Consider the following 23,176-nt stretch of genomic DNA (forward strand, 5'->3'; position numbering starts at 1 on the left):
TTCAATAGCCTTATGATTTCAGTAGGTGTTGTACAGACACTGTGTAGTGATTACTCATCAGGCACCTGTTTAGAAGTAATGCTACTGAAAAGGAAAAAAAATGGGGGGAGAAGATGAGATTCAGTTGTTCCTTACAGCTGTTTTGTACTGCAGATGCAACTATAAACCTGCCTTAAGCAGGCTAGTTAAACATAGCTTAGAGCTGCTTACCTAATATCCCAGTTGTGGAAAGCAGTTGTAGCCTACTAGTGCTCTCTCCCAGAAACTCAGAAGACCCCACAGACTGAATAAAAAGGACATGTGATGCCACTGTAGAAAGTGACATAATCTTGTTTGTACAGCTGTTATATTGCAATCAGCTCCATAATTCCAGTGACAAGAGACTCCCAAAATGCTCATCAGTGACATAAGCTTTATGCAGCCAACAAAATAAAGCCAACCCACTGCTAATGTTTGCCTGTTCCATATCTATCTTATCCAACACATGTCCCTCACTGGATGTTGGACCAAATGCAGCTGCACTGAGACTAGCAGGCAACTTCCATTTATGATTATTGAATGGTACAAGCTGCATTATTAAGATCTTTCTGTTTTTTCTTCCTCCCCACCCGCTCGTTCCAGAAATCCCTGGCATTGTTCAGAGGCAGGGATAGGAAACCAGACCACATGGACCACAGAAATTTTGCATGGGTGGGACAAGTCCTAATTTCCCACTGTTCATGAAAGAGAAAACTGACAAGGTATGCAGTAGGGAAGACAAATGGAACAGAAAATGTGATGAGAACAGGAGAAAAGAACATTCTGAAATATTTATTAGAAGATTTATTTTTAGGACTTGTTGAAAAATAAGTTATAAAATGAACTTTCATCCTTCCATGCCGTTCCCTTCACAGTCAGAATCCCTAGCATTCAAACAGAACTCTGAATAGTAAACATTAGATTTTTCTTCTGCCTGTTTAATCATTAGTAAAACACGTCAGAAACAGGCTTACTTTGAGCTGCAATTCCGCTTGTTCCAGATACCCGTTGTTGTCTTTTACTACTAGGCTCAAAGACTTCCATGTCAAAGACATAAGCTTTGATTTTGATTTTGGTTTTGTGGTTTGTTTTTTTTTCAATCTGTATGTGAGAGCGAGTAGTTCTTACCTAGGCCGATAGGTCTGAACTTATCAAGAGAGTCAGGGCCGCTTTGCCTGGACTCCACAATAATGCCACTCTCCCGAGACCGTGATCTATCGAGTGGTTTCCTTCCAAGCAAATCACGCGCTAATCGAAGGCACGCTTTCCCCCGAGCCGCAGAGCTGCGTTTCGGCCGCAAACAGCTTCAGAGCCGCCACCGGCCCCAAGTTACAGCTCGGCTGCCCCAACAGTAACCGCTGGCTTCCAGAAAGCAGCCAAAAACCGACGGGGTCAAGGCGCTCCACCAACGCGGTGGCTCAGCGGCACCTATCCGGGGAGGGAGGACGCGATGCACCGGGCCGGCGGGGAGGGCCGCCCCCACCGCACCGTCCCGGGCCGACCCTCGCCTCGGTGCCGAGGCGGCCGCCTGCGGCACCCCGTCCCCACGCCCGCGGGTCGGCAGCTCGCCGCGGGGCCCCTCGCCCCCGGCGCCCCCCGGGGCTGAGGGACGGGCGGCTGGGAGCGCGAGGGGCGCTAACGGACACCGCCCGCGCGTCCCGGCCCCACTCGCCTTCCCGGCCCCCCCCGCCTCGCCTCGCCTCACTCACAGGTCGCGGCCTCCGCCAGGGCGATGGCCACCGCCAGGCCCGCCAGCAGCGGGAGACACCGCCTGCCCCGCGGCCTCATCGCTACCGGGGGGCGGCCGGGACCGGGCACGGCGCCGTGACTGCGCGACGGCTCCTCTGCGCGGCGGCCGGGGCGGCGGGGCCGGGAGAGCCTCTGGGGGCGGGAGGGAGGGGCAGCGGGGCGGGGGGGGGGGGGGGGGCTGGAGGCTGGGCCGCGTCCGGGCAGCCTTGCCCTGCGGGAGCGTCAGCAGGCCGCCGGGGGCAGCGCCGCCGGGACGCGGGCGGCTGGCGCCTGACCCGCGGCCGGGCCGCGCCGAGGGGCGGCCCCGGGGGGGCGGCGGCGGCGGCCGGGCACGCGGCGGCCCGCGGGCATCCTCCCGGCGGCGGCTGCCGGCGCGCCGCGCACAGCGAGCGGGAGGGCGCGAACCAGGGAGGGCCCCGCACCAGCGGGAGAGGCGCAACGCGGGCCCGGCTAGAGGGCCGCGCCGGCCGCGGGCGCGCGCGCTGTTGTTTACTTTCGGGCTGGGGGCACTGGGGGGGGGAGCGTGCCGTCCTCGCCGCCCTACAGCTGATTGGCTGATCCTCCGCCGGCACCGGGGCAGCCGCCCGCTCCCATTGGTTAGGCGCGGGCCTGCCCGCTCGCGCCTCTCCGCCCATGCGCTGGCGTCGCCTGCCTTCGCTCTCCGCTGCCGCCCACAAGTTTGTCCCTTCCTCTGTCCCGTTGTCGGTAACCAGGGGCTACCGGCCTGGTTACGCGTCCCCACCACCTCGGAGACCTCGGCTCCGGCCAATGAGCGGTTTGGTGTGAGCGGGGTGCCGGGCACGTGACCCCGGAGCTGCCGCGTCGGGCCCGGCGCGGCGGAGCCGAGCGGAGCGCCGCGGCCGCCGCCTCCCCCTCCCCCTCCCCCTCCCCGCGTTCGGCCGCGGCCCTCCCGGGGCAGCGCCAGTCTCGCTGGCCGCCGCCGTGGCGGGGACGGGCTGCGCGGCGCGGAGCCCCCTGGGGCGCGGGCGGGCAGCGCGGAGCCGTTAGCGCTCGGACTGCGCGGCCTCATCGCCGCCGCTGAGCGGCCGGTAAGTGCCGGCGGGCGCGCAGGCAGCGGCGGCGGCTCCGGGGCGGGGGGACGCACTGCCGGCTCCCGCGGCCGTTGGTGCGAGGCGGCTGGTTGTGCGGCTCACCCCCCCGGCCCGGCCCGGCCCCGCCGGGGCCCGTCTTTCCCGGAGCGCCGTGGGCGGCGGTGCCGCGGGAGAGGGGCGAGGCTGGGAGCTCGGGGTCGGAGCGGCTGCTCGGGCGCCCGGCGGTACGGCGGGGTGCCGGCCTCAGGAGCTGGCCCGGCTGCTCTCGGCAGGGCTGGGGCGGCTCCCGGGCGGGCTGGCGGGTGACGTGGCCGCGGTGGAGAGGGGTCGCCCCGGCAGGCTCGGGCCGAGCCTCCTGCTCGGCTCGCCGGCGGCGGCGGAGATGGAGTTTCTGCCGGCTCGGCTCCAGTCTCGCCACGTAAAACACCTCGGTGCGTCTCCGCAATGGCAGCCTCGGGCTGTGGGTGTTTGGCAGCCTGCGTGTGAGTCTGTAAGCAACAGAGAGTGGATTTTCTCTGAAATGTTGATTATTTTTTATTTTTTTTAAACCAAAAACCGTACTCCCAGAGTGGAAGAGACAAGCGAAGGAAACCTGCCTGAACCAAGGTCTGGATTTTAGGGGTGCTTCTTTTTTGGAAAGACAAGAAGGGTAGGAGCGCGGCTGGGAAGTGCGGAAACTCACTGGAACTGCTAGTCTTGTAGTAACTTTTCTTCGCGGAAGAACTGATGGTCCTAGAGCTATTTCTCACAAATACTTGTATGCCTCAGTCTTTCAGGACATTACAGTTGTCGCTTGCACTTAATGCACCTGTTAACTACACTGCAATTTTGGCAGAGAGGACGGTGTTCAGATTTTTGCTGAATATGCCTTCTTTACTGCTCAGTCACTTGGTTTGCCGTTCAAAATATAACGCAATACAACTAAAATACTGTGTTCTTATAACTAAAATTCAAACAAGTCAGGCAAGGAACATCACAGTAAGAAGTTAAACAAACTTTATGAGGAGGGTCAGCTTTGAATGGCTTGTTTAATTATGTTTTAAAGAAAGTGAGATCTTGGTACGACTGAAAAAATTCTCTACCATAAAAGCCTCTACCAAAGGCAGAACACTTAATGTAAACTCTGACAGTGAAATGGGTAAAAGGTGCTTGTTTTGTTCTTTGATGCGGAAGTAGATAAACTTATTCATCAGATGACTTTGGATGTTGGACTTGCTGGTACCCAGTACTTTGGATCACATAACATACGGGCTGCTAAGTAGCTCTTGATCTTAATCTAGAGCGTTAAGAGTTAATGCAGTTATCTGTCATGTTTTTCTTAGTCTCTGTAGTACACTTTTTCTGTTCTCTTACCTAAAAATGGGATTTTTGACATTCTTAGTCCTTGGTACTTGTGCTGACCTAAGTGGTATACTGGCTTAACTACGCAGATTTATGTTATTTCTGAGCTTGTGGGCCTGTTGGTTTTGCTTCACCTCAACAAGCATAAAGAGTTCAAGCTGACAGATATAATATTTGGAACAACTTCTGAATGTTGTTAATGCAACACATAAAGTACATGTAGTATGTTCCATATGTATTTCAGAGATCAAGTCTCTCCAAAATAGCATAACACAATGCAATTTGCCTCCCTACCATAATTTTCTCAGCAGTGTTGAATGCCCTTCCCTCCTATAGTGGCATATTTTGAAAGTTTTTCATCTTATTTGTCACCTCCCTCCCACCCACCCCCCTTTAGGGTTTCATATTTAAACAAGAATCCTCTGCTATGATGTAGTCGTCCTCTCCACTCTTTAACAAGTTTTCTTCATCTCATGAATCCCATTTGAATGCTATGGGCCATATCTGTGCTTTAGAGCAATTTTTGAAAATTTGCGAATCTAGACAATCTGTGTAACATGGGATGGAAATTGTTCTGTGATGATGCTCAGGCACTAAAAATGTTACATTTTTGTCAGTGCATTGTGCAGTGAGCTGTTACATTTTGCTTTTCAGCAGAACTAGGTGAAAATTTGTGTAGCTACGTTCTCAAAGTTAGCTTTGTTGGTGCTTGCTTGTGGGTTGAGACACCATATTCCACTGCATGTGGGATTTTTTTAATTTTTTTTTTTTATTTTGCATGTGTCAGAGCCTGATTTTAATATTTGTAATAGTTGTAATCGTCTTGCTGTCCTTTTTAAGATCATCTCTGTTCTTCATACACTAAACTTTCCTGTGGAGAGGCTATTCTCAGGTGCCGTGTATAATGGAATATAAATATTTGAAGAGTATCTGTTGTCTCTGCTCTGGAAGAAATCTGACCTGTTTCTGACACTGAATGATGGCAGATCCACACAAAGACATCCTTGAATACAGCAGCTTCATAAGATCAGGAGGAGTTCCCAGTTCCTACCAGTGTAAATTATCTAGACCATCATAGTTTGTTAGGGAAAAAATATGTTTGCTAGGCATAGTTCCTCAATTTTTTTTCTACTTTTATTGGTCTAAATTGGGGAGATGACAACTTTGGAAAGTTGTTATCATCTTTAATTATTCATTTTTCTGCATTATTTGAAATGACCTTTGTTTGAGGTTAGTTAGCATTTAAAATATGAAAGGAATGTCTTTGTTTAAAAAAAATAATTGAGAAACAGCTTTAGGAAACTTGCTGTGGTAATTCACAGTGTTACTACTCTCAGTTAATCTGCTCATGGAGGCAAGTTAGCGGTAGGGAATATCTGTCTACATCTCAGCTGTTCTGATGTGAATCTGGTTGGGTTTTTTTCACCTAAGCTGCTGATCAAAATGGGAGCTAAGATGATGTGAGCCTATGAGCTGAGGTGATAGTGCACATTCCTTCTGCAAGGGTTGTGATAATCTCTGGAGGAGAGATTGGTATGTCATTAACCACCACCCCCTGTCCCATGACATATGCACGGATATTATTCCCCTGTTCCATAGCTGCCTCCCGCTCCCCGAATAAGAACAGGTGATGACTTGGGCTCCATCACTGGAGGTGGTCACTCAGGGCAGGGGAAGTGGCCTGTTGGGTGCCAAGACCCACTTGGTTGAGTCACCGCCACACTCGCCTGGTCCTCAGAAGGCTCATCCTCCTTTGCTTCAAGTAGTTTCTGCTGTACTGTTCCTGTAACATACAACTCAAATCATGGATTATTTTCCCCCAAGTTTAAATCTCCTTGAGATACACACCGGATTTCCCCGTCCTTCCACAATACCCACCAAGTGCATGTGAGCAGACATAATCCCACAAATGGCTTTGCCTTTTCCCAAGGGAGGAGCAACCTAAACAGCCTTTTCCAGCCACTAACAAGTGTTGGACTCTAATATTCAGTACAGTAAGCAAGCTCAGTGACCAGCACAGGAGCCTGCCAATTAACAACTATAATGTGCTCAGATCAAAGTTGTCACTATCTTTAGCCCCACGTTGGCACTGAGGAGAACTGTGGTGGCTTGACCCTGCCCAACAGCTAAACATGCACCCAGTGACTTGCTCACTCCCCTCTCCCATGGGATGGGGAGAAGATAGGACAGTGAGAAGACTCATGGATAGAGTTAATGGCAGTTTAATGGGGAAAGCAAAAGCTGCATGCTCAAGCAGAACAAAAAGAGGAATTAATCATTTCTTTCCATCAGTGGGCAGATGTTCAGCCACTTTCTGGAAAGCAGGGCCTCGGTACGCTTAACAACTGCTTGGGAAGACAAACGCAATAACCATGAACATTCCCCCTTCGTCCTCTTTTCCCTGAGCTATTTTTTTACTGAGGATGACATTGTATGGTATGGGATATCCCCTTGTTCAGTTGGGGTCAGCTGTCCTGGCTGTGTCCCCTCCCAACCTCTTGCCCCCCCTCCCCAGCCAGGAGGCTTGGGGGAGAGGTGGGCAGGGCAGAGTGGGAAAGAGAGAAAGCCTCGATGCTGTGCAAGCACTGTCCAGTAACAGCCAAAGTATTTGTGTGATATCAGCAGTGTTTTAGCCAAAAATGCAAAGCACATTACAGGCTGCTGTGAAGAAAATAACAGCCAGACTTGGTACATCGTCCTACCAGGGAGTCTGTGGATTTGAACTTGTGAAGCAAAATTGCCCAAAGCTTGCCAGTGAAAGGCCTTTACCTGGACAACTACTGTCGTTTGCAGTAGGATTATTGTAGCTGAGTAACTAAGGGGGTTTTAAAGCTTTTGCATCGTTGTGCACTTGACTGCATGGCTTGTGTAAGCTTTACTGTTTCATAGCTATGCGTGCATACAAAGAAGTAAACATGCACATGATCACACAGTTATTCTCTATTGTTTGTTCCACAGAGCAACCCCAGAAAGAATATTCTGTTTCTTTCTCCCGCTTGAAGAGTGGGATAGTAAAATAATGGAAGTACTTGATACTTCCATTTAACTTAGTGACAATTACTAGACATTAAGTTGCCAGTTCCTCAAAGTACTGGCTAGAGAACCCAGTTTCCTTGTGCGATCTTTCTGTGTAAAAGAAATTGACAGTTAAAGGAATATACTTAACAGGTAGGATATTCTTTGTTTGCTTTTAATGTCTTATCCTTTTATGTTCTTGCAAGCCTTACTCATGCTTGAAATTGTTCCTCATTTTCTGTCAGAGCTGTGGGATGTGTTAGCGAGGCAAGCACTGGAATTCCATAGCTTGATGTATCTTACTGCTCTAACTTGCAGGTTTCCTTATGTACAGTGGTCTTGCATTATCATTTTGTGTGAGTATTGTGTTGTTGCTGCCCAGATATGTAAAATGGGGGCAGATGAAGTGTGAGAGGATGGAAAGGTGAAAGACATAATGAGACTGTCATGGGGCTGACTGAATATGACACACTCTGAATAGACAGGCTGCTGCCAGGGAAATGGCTTGCCTTGGTTATACATAGGGGCTAACTATGCATTTCTTCTTTTTTTTCTTTTTTTTTTTTCTTTTTTTTCCTAGCAGTGACAAGACATCTGGGTCTCTGCAGTCTCTCTCGCAGTCTTCTTGTGTTGTTCTGGCCTGTCCATGTTGTTTCTGTAGCTTGCATGGCTCTGGAAGGCTAGTGAAGAGGGATGTTCAGTCTAATGGCCAATTGCTGCAGCTGGTTAAAACGGTGGCAGGAACCTGTGAGGTAAACATGTGAAAGTATTTTACATTTCTGCACTGACCCTCCCAAATTGTATTTCCTGTCCTCTCACCTATGTTTTACTTTATTTGCTATATAACATTGTTTCGTATTTTTTATTTCTGAGACAAAATCTGTCTTTTTTTTCTCCAAGAGAGAATCAATACATCTTCTGAACTTAAAAGTTAAATGTTAGTCATCTCTAATTCGGGTACTTTGTTTCTGACTTCAGGAAGGTATAAAGTTCAAAATAATGTGCTTTGCATACTGTTTCCTCAAGTTGAGCATTATGGTGTGATGATAGAATGTTTATGTAAAGCTTATTTGGTTTTTGTCTTACTGATTTAGTTTCTGCATTTTGAGATTCTGAAGTGTAATGTGTTAAAATACTTTGTTGTCAAGAGCAGACTGTAGCCCCAGTGTCATACTAGTTTGCTTACTATTATCTAAGTAACTTAATACTGCATTTCGTGGGTAGCCTGGTGATCCATTCTCACTTACGGAATTCTACACTTCTTGTTTGTTTCTGTTACTTTTACTTTGACATCCTGCATCCTTTTCCCTCCAATTAGCAGAGATGCATAGATAGTGCATAGTTTGTTTCAAACTATGGGGAAGGGAAATAAAGGGTATACCACACTTACTTATACTTCATGCTCATGTAGGAAGATTTGTTCTTTTCTTCAATAGTATGTAGTTTAGGTTTTACAGAAGGTGCTGCTGTTCAAAGAACTATATTGGATTGAATAGCTTTCTGACACCACTGATGTACTATAGATGATTGTGAGTTTATAGATGTTTGTGGCTGTTCTGATTTTAGCTTACTGTTAAAGTATAATTTACTATGATCCTACTGTTCATTTTTAGGTTCTTTTCTCAGAGTTTTTTGGCTCTTCTGAATGAACTTGCATAAACTATACTTCATGTATGATGCTATTACAGTTTTAAGACCGGAAATAACAATGTTTTTAGCATTCCTTCACTCAAAGGGGCATAAAATTGAGCAAATTCCTTTGACTCCTCTGAGTCTTTGTGAATAGAAGGAACAATTGAGGTATACACATAGATATGTTTTTCCTATTGCTTTACTTAAAATCCTATCCTGGTATAAATTCTAACCTGTATACCAGTTTGCTAAAGTATTGTACATACTCAACAGCACTGGTTTGCACATTTACAGTCTAGATTGCTCTTACTTGAAATGAAGGCATGATGAGTACCGGTGTGGCTTATTTACAGCATCTGATGTTGTCTACACAAGTGTTGCATACTGTATAGTGTTGTTCAGAGGCACTGGTTGAGATAGAAATTAATTTCTAGTGTAGGCATAACTTTGAGCCAGAGAGATGGTAAAAATACAGGGGAATGGAAATGAAATTACAGAAATTGTTAAAGAGACCATGACCACACCAAAAAAAGGATAAAATTTACAGTACCGTGAAATTAAATTTCAGCAGGCAGATACAAGTTGAAAGCAAAATCATTGGGTCATGCGAAACTTACAGCACAATATTAGACTTCTCATTTCATACCTTGTTCTGCTGTTCTGTCTAATCAGATGGTTTGACATACTGAACACCAGATACACAATTGTAACAATGCCTGCTACTTGGTATTTTGATACCTATTCTTTCTACTACTTTGTGGTAAATTTGCTATCCATGTATTAAAAAAAACTTAATAAAATAAGTGAAGTCTAGCTAGAGGAAAAAAGATTTGAAATGTCTTTCTTTTTTTTTTTCTCCTTTTGGAGGAAGGTGACACTAATAATGGTGGGTCTTGATAATGCTGGTAAAACTGCTACAGTCCGAGGAATTCAAGGAGGTAAGCAATTGTTTATCATCTAAATGGAGCATTGAAAGAGAGAGTATAATTACTAATTTTCCACCATTTTAATCTAAAAATGGTGCTTCAGCTCTTAAATTGTCTCTCCCTCCCATATTGTTGAAAGAAAATTTTAGTCATTGTACCACTGAAAGTGGTACACATGTGGTTGCCAGAGTGAGCGTGTCACAGGCCCCATTGTGTGAAGACCTGCAGATGAGAGAAGAGTTAAGGGGTCTTACCTTTGATGCATAAAGACTGATTTTTGATATCTGGCAAGTCATACTAGGGTGTCTGAAAAAGTAGGTGCTCCCAGTCGTGTGCTTTATGACTGACTTAGACCAAGTCAGTGGTAGTTCAACAAAGTTGCTACCATTCTCCTACATCTTTTTCAAAGGTGTAGAGGCAAGATAGATAGTATGGAGAGAGCTGCCTCTTAAGACATTGCACCGTGCAGCATTAGAGCTCTTAGTCCACTCAGACAGAAAAAATTAGTCCATAGAAGTGTTGTAATTATCTTGGAAATACTAAGACCAAATGTTCAGACTACCTTGGTGCTTATGTGCCTCGAGTTGACCACGGTATTGTTAACTGTGCAAAATGCTGAATTGCAACAAAATCTGTTCTGGGTTCTTGTTTAAATTTCATGAGTGTATTTTTGGACTAGAGTAAGGTTTTTCAGTAGTTCAATAAATAGCTGAAGCCACATTGTAACTGCAAGCAAGCCGTCTGTCTCCATCAGTTGCTTTAAGTGAAAGTATAGGACAAAAACTCTGAAGGCTATAGACCACATTCTAATTATTTAATTACTTTGAATTAATGCAATGATACAAAATATTCTGGTTAATGATGTGTTTCACATCTACTATACATTAGAGAAATTGATGGATGTGGTTTTTGGTTTTGGGGTTGTTTTTTTTTTTTCTTGTGTGCATGTGCTGAAGTGACCATCCAGTAACACGCATACATTGGTAAACTTTATATAAAAATCCATGTTGTAAGTATGTATAATGAGGAAAAGGTTTAAAAGAATGAAACTGTATGTGTATGTATATAACATAAAGGATGGTTCTAGTGATACATATTTTATATCATTATTTATCACCAGAAAAGCAATAGCAATTTTCTAGGTACTTACTTCAGTAAGAGACCGCTTGATTTTGGAGGGTACTTTGCACCATCCAATGACACATGCAAGCCGGATGCAATTTGAGATGAAACTTGTGCTTATGAAAACAAAAATTCTCCCCCCGCCCCCTTGTGGGATTGTCTTTCTAAATAACTTTCATCTTGTGTAATAACAAGAGTGTACTTAGTGTTTTGGCAGACTTGGAGACTCTACTTCGACTTTCTATTTACATGTTGTTTAAGTTCACGGACTTGCTGAAGTTGAATAAAGTTATGAATATTCTCTCATATTCCTGAATCTTTGCCCTGAAAACATGAGAGCTTTGTTGTTTAGCCTTCCGTTCTGTTTCAAAATCAACTTTAATGCCTTTATCAGCTAAATGTGACAGTTATTTCTAAAAGTCTTTTTTTCCTGGAAAAATTAGGAGTAAAGATGGGGATTTCTAAATGGAAACTCCAGGAAAACATAGTTCTGACTTCTGTGACTGTTTCCCAGGGCTTGAATAGTGCTTATGTCCTGGTTTTGGCTGGGATAGAGTTAATTTTCTTCTTAGTAGCTGGTATGGTGTGTTTTGGGTTTAGTGTGAGAATGTTGATAACACACTAATGGTTTAGTTGTTGCTAGATAGCACTTATCCTAAATGAAGGATTTTTCAGTTTCCCACTTATCCTAAATTAAGGATTTTTCAGTTTCCCATGCTCTGCCAGCAGGTGTGCAAGAAGCTGGGGGAGGGAGCATGGCCAGGATAGCTGACCCAAACTGGCCAAAGGGATATTCCATACCACAGAATGTCATGCTCAGTATATAAACTGGGGGGAGTAGACTGGGAGGGACAGATCACTGCTCGGGCATTGGTCAGCAGGTGGTGAGCAATTGCATTGTGCATTACTTGTCTTTTCTTGGTTTTGATTTATCTTTTTTTTTTTTTAATGTTCCTTTTCATTACAATTATTACATTTATTATTATTATTACTACTACTACTGCTACTACTGTTATATTTTATTTTACTTTAGCTATTAAATTGTTCTTATCTCAACCCAGAAGGTTTACTTCTTTTTTTTGATTCTCCTCCCATCCCACTGGGTGGGGAGGAGTGGGTGAGCAGCTGTGTGGTGCTTAGTTGCTGGCTGGGGTTAAACCACAACACCTTAGAAAGCAATTTTTTTTTTTCCTTAACAGGACTTGCAGAGATTAGAACCTTCAGTTAGACTTCAGGGTTGATAAAACCAGTATTTTGGGCTGTGCATCAGTCATACAGCCTATAGGAGGAGAATGCAGTTATGACTACTGGGTTTTAGCAGAAACCAAATATATTTCAGTTCTTAGGACTCTTAAACCTAGGCAAATCAGCATGGTCACCAAAGTCATATTTGCCAAATTGGATCTGCAGCTTATATGGCAGACCCTGTTTTTACATTGAAGACTGTTTATTATTGGAGACCTCACTATACAATAGGAGCAGATGTTTCGGCAATATCCCCTTACATTCAGCACCATCGATAACTTTCACCCTTAACCAACCCTCATGTTCACACTGCTCTTTCTTGTAAGAGCACATACTTACAGCTCAGAGTGCAAAATGTTCTTCAAAATAAAGTCCGCTGAGTTTTGAAGCTCTAGTTTTTCACAAATGGGGGTTCCGGACCATTCTCTAGCTGGAATTTTGGCTTACATTGTTCCAGTGAAGGGGTCTGTTCTGAATCCCCATCTTTGTGGTGTGTGAAGGATTCTCTCAAAAAAAGGGAGTGTGGTAGCAGAAGGCTGGTGATGTAGCTTCTGCACTGCTCTTCAGAGCTCAGCGCTTTTGACCATGCCTTCATTTCTTCCTCTTAACAAGCTGAATTTTACATCTGTTTCTCCTGCCTTGTGCTACCAAGCTACACAAAACAGTTGCAGAGATCCAATTAATTCACCCCTGCAGAGACAGCTTAGTGGTGTGAGGCAAGTACAGGCTTTCTTTGCCCTCTGGAGAGGGAGACAGCAAGCAAAGGTATTAAATATAAAGCTATAGTTTTTTAGCATATTGCATGGCAAACTAAAAAGCAGAAAATAAAAATAAACAAACAAACAAAGGCCAAAACCTGATCTTGAATAAAGGGAATCAAGTAGTTTATGTCTCAGAAGAACATGGTTTCTATCACTTTATCTCAGCCCTTGGTTTGAACTTTTGGAGTTGTTTTGGCAACCATGAGGGATAAAGAATAAATTTGGCAGAGCACAAGCCTTCCCAGGTCATAATGCATTAACTGGTTTGTTTTCCTTCTCAGACTTGGATTAATACCATGCAAATGCTTTATAACTGTTCAGATGGGAGCATTGGTGGAGAGGAGGAAAGTAAAAACTGCAGTACACTGAACACTACTGCAATTTAACTGTGATGTTAAATATTAAAAATTGCATTTTGGGCTTTTTTCTCTCTCTTTTTTTTTTTCTTGGTGTTCCTATCTAAATTAATGTAAAGTAACGGGTTGAGACACTTGTGTATTAATATGAAATTACCTGAGGAGAGGGAAAATCTTAATGTAAAAAATACGTGGTTAGCAATATGGTGTCACTTAACAGGGAGGGTTTGCTCCATGTTTTTAAAATACTAATTTTGCTACCCAAATCACAGTGTAAAATCCTCCTTAAATAACTAAGGACACTTTTTACTGAAGGCTTTCTTCTTTGAACTCTGACAGAATCTCCTGAAGATGTGGCTCCAACAGTTGGGTTTTCCAAGATTGACCTTAAACAGGGACGCTTTGAAGTCACCATCTTTGATTTAGGAGGTGGAAAACGAATTCGAAATATCTGGAGAAATTACTATGCTGAGTCCTACGGTGTAATATTTGTTGTGGATTCCAGTGACATTGCAAGAATGGAAGAAACAAAGCAAGCCATGATAGAAGTTTTAAACAGTCCTAAGATATCAGGAAAACCCGTGTTGGTGTAAGTAATGTTAATAAATGTTCTCCTAATCTCAAGTTTTGTAAATTTTGATCTTCAATACACCTTCTAAAGAAATATTTATGTATAGTATCAACATAAGTATAAAGTATGCTAATACTACTGTAACTTCAGCACTAAGCAATATTACAATTAGTTTTACAGTATTTCTGAAGTATTTATTTATGCCAATCTTAGTATCATACTAGTGAACAAAGCCTTTTCTGTCTGTCTGTCTTTCTGTCTTTCTACATGGTGATATACTGAATCCATTCACTGCATCTGACATTAGATCTTATTTAGTCCTTCTCAGGGATATTTATTTCTCTTCTCTTTCATTAGCAGTGGAAAAATAATAAGGTGGGTTTTTTTAACTCCTTAAAATTCTAATATTAGTTGAAATGGTATGATAGGTTAAAGGCTTTGCAAGTTTGTCATGGCAACATGGTGTAAAAATATTGTTACTAGTTAGGCCTACATCAATTACTTAAATTGTAAATGGTTGATTATATTCTGCAATACCAGTAATCTCAGCAATAAATGTCTTGTTCACTTAACACATGGTGGTGCTGCTGATACACAATCAGCAAAATCTCATTAAAGAAGGCTTACTTTAATAGTATTTGGCATATGCTTTTGTTGCAGTGCATGTGTTTAATTCAAAAAAAGTTTCAAAAGGTCTAGACACATTCTTTCACAGAACAGATAGATTCATGAGCTTCTCTGCTTAAAAACTAGGTTTTGTAAAATACCAAAAATAGCATATTTTATTCAGCCACACAAAAGGTCTCTGGGGACAAATACCCTTTTGAAGTAACAAAATAAACTGTAAAAGTTTAAAATGGTTTATCAGGACAATATCTTTATGGCTGGTGGGCATAAGACCTCCATAATGCAGTAATTACACAACTTTTCTGTGATATAAAGAATCTGTAAAGCTAAGAGGAGTGGCCTCTTACTTCTAGGAAGTAGTGATGCTCTGGTGGTTTGAGGGTGAAACTGGCTAATTGTTTTGCTCAAGTGTAGTTCAGCAAGCTAATAGTATATATGTTGAAAAATAGATTAGATTTTAACTTCCATTGTTATCTGAATGTTATTACTACAGGGAAGGCAATAAAACCAACTTAATGCAGCTCATTTAACCAAAATCTGTTCTGAAAATGCAACTGTGACAGTTGACAACTGTGCAGTGTTTCTAAATAAATACATTTTAGGGGTTTTTTTCATAGAAATCTCTATGCCCTAATCCTGTAATAGAGTTTATTTGGGTGGCTGGCTGTACCTGTAGAGAGCCAACTCACTTCTCTGGGACTTGATCCTGCTTTTCAACCCATGTCAGTAGCTAATCGGAAGGCAGAGTGTATTAACTGAGTCTAATGGTGACTAAACTAAGTTTATTGATGTTACTGCGTTCTAATTGATTGAGCCTCAGGCCTTTGAAGAGAATTTGCTCTTGCAGTGTCCCAGTTCTGTGGAGGGATCCAGTAGTTTTGTTTTATACTCCCTATATGAGCCTGCATCTTGACTTATGAATTGTTTCCTGTATTGTCTGTCTTTTCTGTTTGGTGTGTGTGTTCATGGCATAGCTATGCTACCCTTGGCATGTTCAAATCACGTAAACCCTAAAATTTGTTCCAGTATTTGAAGCACTTCTTACATTGTGAAGCCTGCAAGTTGTGAAGCAGGAAGGCTTGGTCAGTAAGCACTAGTGTTTGTGGTATAGAAATGGAGTACTTAGCAAATGAGATTAAACTGGTCCCATGAACCTTCCCTTCCCTGAAGATGCCTTTGTTTGGAGATGCAAATCTCCATCACTCACACTTGCCAAAAAGAAGTTCTGTGGCATAAACTTTTTTCTCCTTAAGTCACTAAAACAAAAAATGAAAATGTATCAAGAGCAAAGGAAACAGCTGATTTCCAAATTTGTGGTGAAAGTTAGCCTTTTTTAATATTTCCTGCTTCTAAGGATATTCAGCTTTTGTTTTGTTTTTTAATAATGAGATACTTGGTATCCATGTAGCAGTAAGTTCCCTAATATCTTGGTAAGCTTCTAATTAGTGCATTTTAGTCTGTGCATGTATGCGTGAAGGCCAGTATTTACTGAAAACAGTACAGCGATCTCTAAGTATTAAATCTAGGAAAGTTGAAGTTTTCTTTAAGTAATTCCCTTCTCTCTCATGCTCTTGCAGTGCAGAGCACAATCTACTTCTCTTTTCATAGAATACTGTTATAATTTCATGCCAGAGGAGAGAGACTCCTTCTCTTTGATTTCCACACTCCACAAGTGTGTCTCTGGTCTGGACTACTGCTTTCCTCCAGCACTTGAAATAAACAAGGAGAAGCAGAAAAACAGTTGTAATTTGTTTATTCTCTGCTGTCCGTAGGTGCACAGAGTTCTCCACTATGTTATTTGTATGCTTAAATACAAAGAGCTTATTCATCAATGTTTTATTAATTACCAATTACCATCTTAAAAACTAATAAAAGAACCTAAATGCTAAAGGAATGAAAAGGAGTGAGCTATAACTTCAAAGTGTGTGTGTGCTGAAGAATGATGAAAGAGGTATTGGTGAATTGATCACAATGAAACAATTGAAATGTTTATACTGGTTATTCACATTTCTTTTTAAGCATAGATTAAACCAATGTACTGAATTTTCAACCATCTTGTCTTTGAAATAACCTGCTGATTATGCCTTTTTTTTTTTTTTCCTATTTTTCCTTTTTTTTGTGTGTGTGTGTACTTCTGGTAGATAATAATCAAAAAGACAGAATGACCTTTTTCTTTTGCATTTATGGGCTTTCATCTATCTGGACAAAACTAATTTTGCCAGTTGGATCAGGGAAAAATAAAATCTTCATGACTGGTAGATGGACCTTTGAAATAAACCATTGCTCACCAGACAATTAAATTTGTGTATTTGTAAAGGAGATTCCAGTTATCAGGTTATCAATATCATATTTGTAGCTGTGCTCTGTAATATTTTCCTTATTAGTTAATAGACCTTGGAAAGGAGTGATACTGGCTGGAGTGGTAGCAATGGTAAGGAGGCAGGAATTTGCCTCTGGACAAGAATTCTGATCTGTCAGAGTTCTCTTCCTAATCTGGACTACCTCAGCATATATAAAAGAAAAACTTGAAACAGAAATTGCATTCACTGTTAGGTAAGTTAATGCTTACTAGAATTTTCATCCTGTTTTACTTGTAGAGTTGCTGGTGTTTAGAATGTTAAGGTTTGGATTAAGAAGAGTGCTGTTGTTGAATGCTTTTAGAAAATTGGTTGCTCAATAATAATTCTAAGAGGAAATAAAATTCAAGTTGTATAGCTCTGTACTAATGAATAAACACATTCCCTAATATACTCACCTTTTCTTACATACTCTGACCTCTCTCACTAGTTCCTGAAGTCTTACCCTCTTTCTCCTTCTCTTCCCTTTGTCTGCTCAGCATTTCTTCTCTGGCTGGGTAAGCACATGCTGTGTCTGGTTGTGGTGCAACAAGTGAAGTACTCAGCTGTCAGTTGCCTTTGAGAATAGGTGAAGTGAATGAATTAAAACTAGTTTTGGTCTCTTTCATCTACCCGTATGAATTTGATATAGGTCAGCAGTACGGTTGTTGTAGGAGCTAACTGTCCTTGCAAAAATGGTCTAAAAAAGTAGTGGGGAAAAAACTTTTTCTAGTCGGGTAAGCAGATTTTGATGTGATATAATGGGTAAAATATATGCTGAATCATGAAGTTCCTTTATCTAAATATATCTTTTATCTTTAAAGATTTAAAAAAGAAAATAACATATCCTAATTTACATAACTATGTTTCTTCCTGTAAAAAGATAATGTTGTGTTTAACTATGGGGTCTGCTTCATTAACAGTAAAAACATCTATGATAGTAACATTTAAATAAAAGTATTCTCCAGTTGCTTGCTGTTATGTGATGGCAGGCTTGTCCACTGCTCTGTATCTTTGTTCAATGCTCTGGAGATTCATTCCGTTTCAAGATTTTTTCATTTGCTGATGTAGAGTTGAGAGTTGTAAAAAAAACCAACCAAACAAACAACACCCCCAAAAAACCCCTAAACCCCAAACAAACAAAAACCCCAAAACAAAACAACCCCCCCCCCAAACCCACACCAATCCCAAACAAACAAAATCCACAAAACCCCCACCCCTAAAAAACCCCAAACAAAACAAAAAAGAACACACACAAAAAAACCCAAGAATAGGAACAAACTTCAGCAGCAATACACTTAATGGTCACCAGAAAAGGCTTGGGAGTCTTTGACACACGGTCCTTAATGAAAGTAGACAAATTAAACTTTCTTTCCCCCCCTCCATTTTGAACAGCACAGTAATTATGTGGTTTGTCTACACTGAGAGATTTAGTCATTCATACTCTCCCCTCCCCCCCTTTTTCTGTTGTTCTTTCTTTGGGTGCTGTCACCGCAATAAGCCATACTGTGTATGTGGTAGCTGATTGATCTACATCTTGGAGAGAAACAGTTGCGTGTCCTCCCTTTTACTGAGAGGACATGTCTGTATAACACTCTAGTTTGGTCAGATAGTAAGGGTGTAGACCATGCCAACTTCACCTCCTACTAATCAGGACAGGTCTCCTACACTGCATCAGCAGGTCTTGCACACTACATGCCCCCATGCTATGTCCCAAAACTTTAAGCATATGATACCAGCATGAACAATTTTCATGAGATGCATTGCACTGATCATAATTTTGGATTTGTTGAATTAAAAATAAAATAATTTTATATAAGTAAGTCCTAAGGCCAGAGGGATGTCACATGCAGCCCACAAGAGATTGGGGTCAAGTCCTGTAGTGTAGATGTGACCAGTCCTCTCCAGAAGAGGATCTCCAAAAGCTCTTTGCTCCAAACAGCGTACGTGGGTGCTGATCCACACCACTTTTACCAGGGGTCAGAGCTTGCTCTCTGGCACTGGCCACAAAGACAGTGTAGTTATAATTTATCACCCAGGTAAGCAACTAAGTTAATGTGTGTATTTGGAAGAAGCCAGAGAGGAGAGGTGGGAGAACAATTTTGGATACGCTGTCCAGCTAGGACTGTGATGTGTGCACTAGAAGTGTTTTAATCATAATATATAGGGAGGTGTGCAAAGGAGACCCTCCATTCTTTCATGAAGTATGTGGAAAATTGTATCCACAACAAATACTTTAGAATCTTTCCAGTGGAAGAGTAAGTCCTTGAAAAATGTGTATGTTTTATTCAGGAAAAAGTAACTTTAAGTAAAAAAGTTAAAAATCTGGGTGTTTTTAAATGCTAGCTTTTCCCAGTAAATATACTATTTTTATTATTTCTTTAAGTAACAGAACATTTTCACTGAATATTTTTCCTATTTTGTTTTACATGTGCCAAAACAAGCAACAGTCCTTTCTGAAAAGCACTGGAAATTAATGTCAATTTATGTCACTGCGTGTCATCTTAGATATCTTTTGTTCATAATCAACCTTATACTGAGTAGTGCTAGCAAGATACCGCTGAGAATTATCATGGGTAGATGGGTCTCATTTCACAATGAAGAACAGGATCTATTACTAAAGGGTTTGAGATGCAGTCTTCGTTACGGAGCAAAGTGGAGTTGGAGTCGTTGGCCCACTCTTCCTTTTGCCATCTTTTCTTCCATCCCAATCAATTGCGTTATGGTATGCCCTAATCCCATAGTATGCCTATGCATGTGGCAACTCTTGCTTTTTGCCAAGGGTGAGAAGACACACTGCTGACAGAAGAAAAGGGGAAGACAGCTCTTGCTCCTCATCCTCCCTGATAAAGGAATGGATAGCGAGCCTCAGCACTGTTCAGGGAGAAGTGGAGGCCCAATAGCCTGGAAGGAGAATAGGCTGAATTGTGCAATGTGGGCATGAGATTGGTACAAGACATTCTATGTTACAGTAATATGGGAATATGAGAGTTCTGATATTGTTCAGTGTGATACTTGCCTCAAATTGAATTGGTACTGTGGCATCTTATTACCTATCACTGGCCATGGAGGTATCACAGTATCGTTTAAGACAGTTTTCCTGAAGTGCTGATGGTATTGGCTGTTACTGACTCTTAGCAGGAAATACTTGAAGACATTAAACTTTTTATTTGGCATTTTTTTTACTGTTTAGTGTTACTACTTAATTTATGTTTGCTTTGCTCATGTAGGCCTTGTTTAAGCATCTAAGTGCTTAAGTAGTTAATCAATCTGTTATGTGTGGGGAAATTGAATTGCAGAAAGCAAGAGTTCTTGCAGTTCTTATGTTCATGGGTCAATTCTTCTGTCAATTTCCTCAAGACTTATATAGGTATGCAAGTTTAAATCTTTTTCTCTTAGAATTTTTTTGTCCTTTTTTTTATCAGAAAGGAACACTTAGATTTCATATTATGCCAGAAAAAAAGAGGCAAATACTGGTTTTGTTTGGGGTTATTTTTGTGTTTGCTGGTTGGTGGGTTTTGTTGGTTTTTTTGTTTGTTGTGGTTTTTTTTTTCTTTGACGTGAAACACGTGCAAGAGGAAATACAATTCCATGTGCTATGGCTGATATTTTTATACCAGAGAGATTGCTGGGCAGGTATTTTTTTTTAGTAGAAAGCTACTTTCTACCTGCTATTTTGGTGATGAGGGATTATAGCTATTAATATTTCACATTTCTTACTAGAACACTAGCAGCTCTGCTTTAATTTGTTTGCTGTTCTGCATAACTATGTAACAAAAAAACCACTGGAAAGTTATTTTAATGATTACTGCAAAATTTCTGCTGTTAATAATTTTGAATGCTTAATATCAATTTCTCATTATGTCAATGTAAGTTGTACTTAATACTTTTACTATCAGTTAATAGCACCTTGTATTAGGAAAAACCTTGTCACAAGTCTTTCTGGTCTCCGCTCTTCTCAGTTCTGCAGCATGTTATGTATGTTTCTGTTTTGCCATTTTGTAATCAATATACAGCTGAAAACTACTTGAATTATTTACAATGTATGGATAGGCAGCTGTCTTCCTTCAGTAATAGTGAAACTCAAGTTTTCTTCCAGGTTTTAAAGTACAGCTCTTGTTTAACAAGACCATGTTTATTTCCAAGAAACATATCTATTGTGTGAAGAGGAAGGGCTAGCCCAGGAACACATTTCTCTCTCAGATAAGCGATGCTTGTATGAACACTCCTGCATGGGGAATGCTGTGTAAATAGGTGATGTTTGTTGTATTTTGGTTTTCTTTTCTGTCAATGCTGGCTGCAATAATCCTTCACCGAAGTACCATAATGCGTTTCTTTTTAAGGACCCAGGAGAGAAGGAAAGGGCTACCTGTTATGTACCTTTGTTTTTTCCAAAAGTAAAAACAGGAAAAGTGGATGGGGTGGTGTTTCTGGGTAGTGCATGTATATATGCATATTAATGTGTGTATTATATATGTTTATATACATACATACATATATACATGAAAGAGCATGTTGGCCACAGCAACTTTTTTCTCTGTATTGCTTATTGGCTAATTTCTACTCTGCCCTTGGCACGTAAAGGTAGCTTCCATACAGGTAACAGTTAGGGTAGATTATTTAATGGGATAGTATCAGTGGTGTCATTATCTAATTTTATTTTTTGTCGCTACTTTGTAAATAGTATTTTTCACTTTAAGGTTCAGTCCTCTGATTGTCCTTTGATAACAGTTAATTTCAGTTGCAATTTTCAGCTGGGATGGAAGGAATCCCAACTATTTATAGATACTGCAGTGTGAAAATAATTCAATAGAGCCTTTTGATAGTAGATTGATTCCCCTCCCGCCCCCCACTAGATGCAATTAAAGACATCTAGCTCACTTAGTGTCTTGCAGAATTGCAGTGCAATTTGCTCTGACTTCTTTGACTGTATCCAGGTATAGTGGTATTGATTGTGTCTTTGCACAGCATAACAGAGTTCAGAAATAACATTCCTGGTTTGGTGTTTGGTTTTTAGTGGGGTTTGTGAGTTGTTTTTCTTTTTGGAAATAACTCTTTTGTCTCAGTTGCGTTCTTATTTTCTGTTAAATTGCATTAGAGCATGATTTCTCACTCAGTTCCAAAAGGGGTTAGGTACAGGGCAGAAACCAACCATTGGGACCATGGAAAGCAAAAGTACTCTGCTTCTGCTTGCTTCTCTTCACTGCAGAAATAGCTGCTGCTGCAAAATAAAACAGTGGTATACTTCCTGTCTTGCTAATTCATCTGTTTCATAAAAGAACATCTAAGGTATTCTCAGGGACAGGTTGAGTCAGTGGCTAGCTGCTCTGTTTAAGGTACTCAGGGGAGGTATTCATATTTACTACTTCAGGCATCTGTTTTGCATACCTACATGAGGATCCTAGGCTTCTACAATTAGCAGAATTTCATGGAACCCTTCAGAGTTCTGGAAACCCTCAACTAGTTCTTCTGGCTGCTCCTGTAGTAGTACAAATAAATGCATGTCGTATACCATGCCCGGTTCTGGACTTCCCAGTACAAGAAGACCATGAAGACAAATGTTGATTATACTATAGTGAGTCCATGCTGCTTGGGTATTGGAGTGTGTGACATGAGGAGAGTCAGAGAGCTGCATTTGTTTGGACTTAAGATGAAGAAACTAAGGGAGAGATCTTCCTACTGCCTACTAGTAAGGTGTGAAGATAACAGAACAAGGCTCCTCTCAGAGGTGTGGTGGTAGGATGAGAAGTGGTGGACAGGAGCTGCAACCAGGGAAATTCCTGTCTTGATTTGATCAAGAGCTTGAGAAAGAGGTTGCTCTGCATGTCCCCCAGAAGTTTCTTGTGACCTAAATCATTCTCTGGTTCTAGATTATGTTTATTTTTATAAGGATGGAGTTCTATTTTTTTAATTATATTTTTTCCTTCATTTTTGTACTAATGAAAATGAGACTGCAGAGGCAACTGCATATTTAGATAGGCTAGGCAAAAGTAAGAACGTGTCTTATCACTGTGTAATAAAGTGTCATATTCCCCTATCCTTACCTCGTAGGGGTCTGCCTATGTAGTTGAATAATGTAAATACCTCTATGTCAGTTTATTAATGCTTGGCTTCTGAGCAGGCTGCTAACATGTCCCTGCAAGTTTGGCGATGTGGTCTTCTGCTGCTAGTGATCTTTAATGTGTTCAGAAAATACCAGCTCAACACCCATCTGTAAGAAATACAGCATGGTGGTATTAAAATAAATAACCCAATGTCTGTTTTGCATTCCATAAGACAGTACACTCTGTCCTACTATAACATGAGCAATATTTGATGGTGTTAAGTAGGTAAGTAAGCCTGTAAGTAACTTTTCCTATAGAGGTAGTATTGAAACACTCCTAATAACTGTTTTCTGACTTCTCGTTTGGTTTAGGCATCACATT

The 23,176-nt window shown here is 41.7% G+C and overlaps 2 protein-coding genes across 14 annotated transcripts in view; one reads left to right on the top strand and one right to left on the bottom strand.

Annotated features, from left to right (window-relative positions):
• Positions 1-2,099, bottom strand: part of PROS1 (protein S) — a 35,736-nt gene extending 33,637 nt beyond the window's left edge. The window contains exon 1 of one of the 3 annotated variants that reach the window (XR_003924277.2): positions 1,728-2,099. Coding sequence is in view for 1 of the 3 variants with exons in the window: in XM_030020227.2 (XP_029876087.1) it covers positions 1,728-1,806 (79 nt within the window). In the remaining 2 variants the exon portion in view is untranslated. Of the gene's footprint in view, positions 1-1,146; positions 1,706-1,727 lie in introns of those variants that run through there. The other 2 variants (XM_030020227.2, XM_030020228.2) reach the window with 2 other exon arrangements.
• A 456-nt stretch (positions 2,100-2,555) lies between these two features.
• The window catches only part of ARL13B (ADP ribosylation factor like GTPase 13B), a 52,873-nt gene continuing 32,252 nt past the window's right edge, over positions 2,556-23,176 (top strand). For 3 of the 11 annotated variants that reach the window (XM_030019993.1, XM_030019990.2, XM_030019994.1), the window contains exons 1-4: positions 2,587-2,816; positions 7,756-7,927; positions 9,675-9,745; positions 13,557-13,806. In XM_030019993.1, coding sequence (XP_029875853.1) covers positions 7,869-7,927; positions 9,675-9,745; positions 13,557-13,806 — 380 coding nt within the window. In that variant the 5' untranslated portion in view covers positions 2,587-2,816; positions 7,756-7,868. Of the gene's footprint in view, positions 2,817-3,127; positions 3,251-3,386; positions 3,426-7,755; positions 7,928-9,674; positions 9,746-13,556; positions 13,807-23,176 lie in introns of those variants that run through there. The other 8 variants (XM_030019997.1, XM_030019999.2, XM_030020000.2 and 5 more) reach the window with 8 other exon arrangements.

The sequence above is a fragment of the Aquila chrysaetos genome, chromosome 7, assembly GCF_900496995.4.
Source record: "Aquila chrysaetos chrysaetos chromosome 7, bAquChr1.4, whole genome shotgun sequence".
Taxonomy (NCBI): Eukaryota; Metazoa; Chordata; class Aves; order Accipitriformes; family Accipitridae; genus Aquila; species Aquila chrysaetos.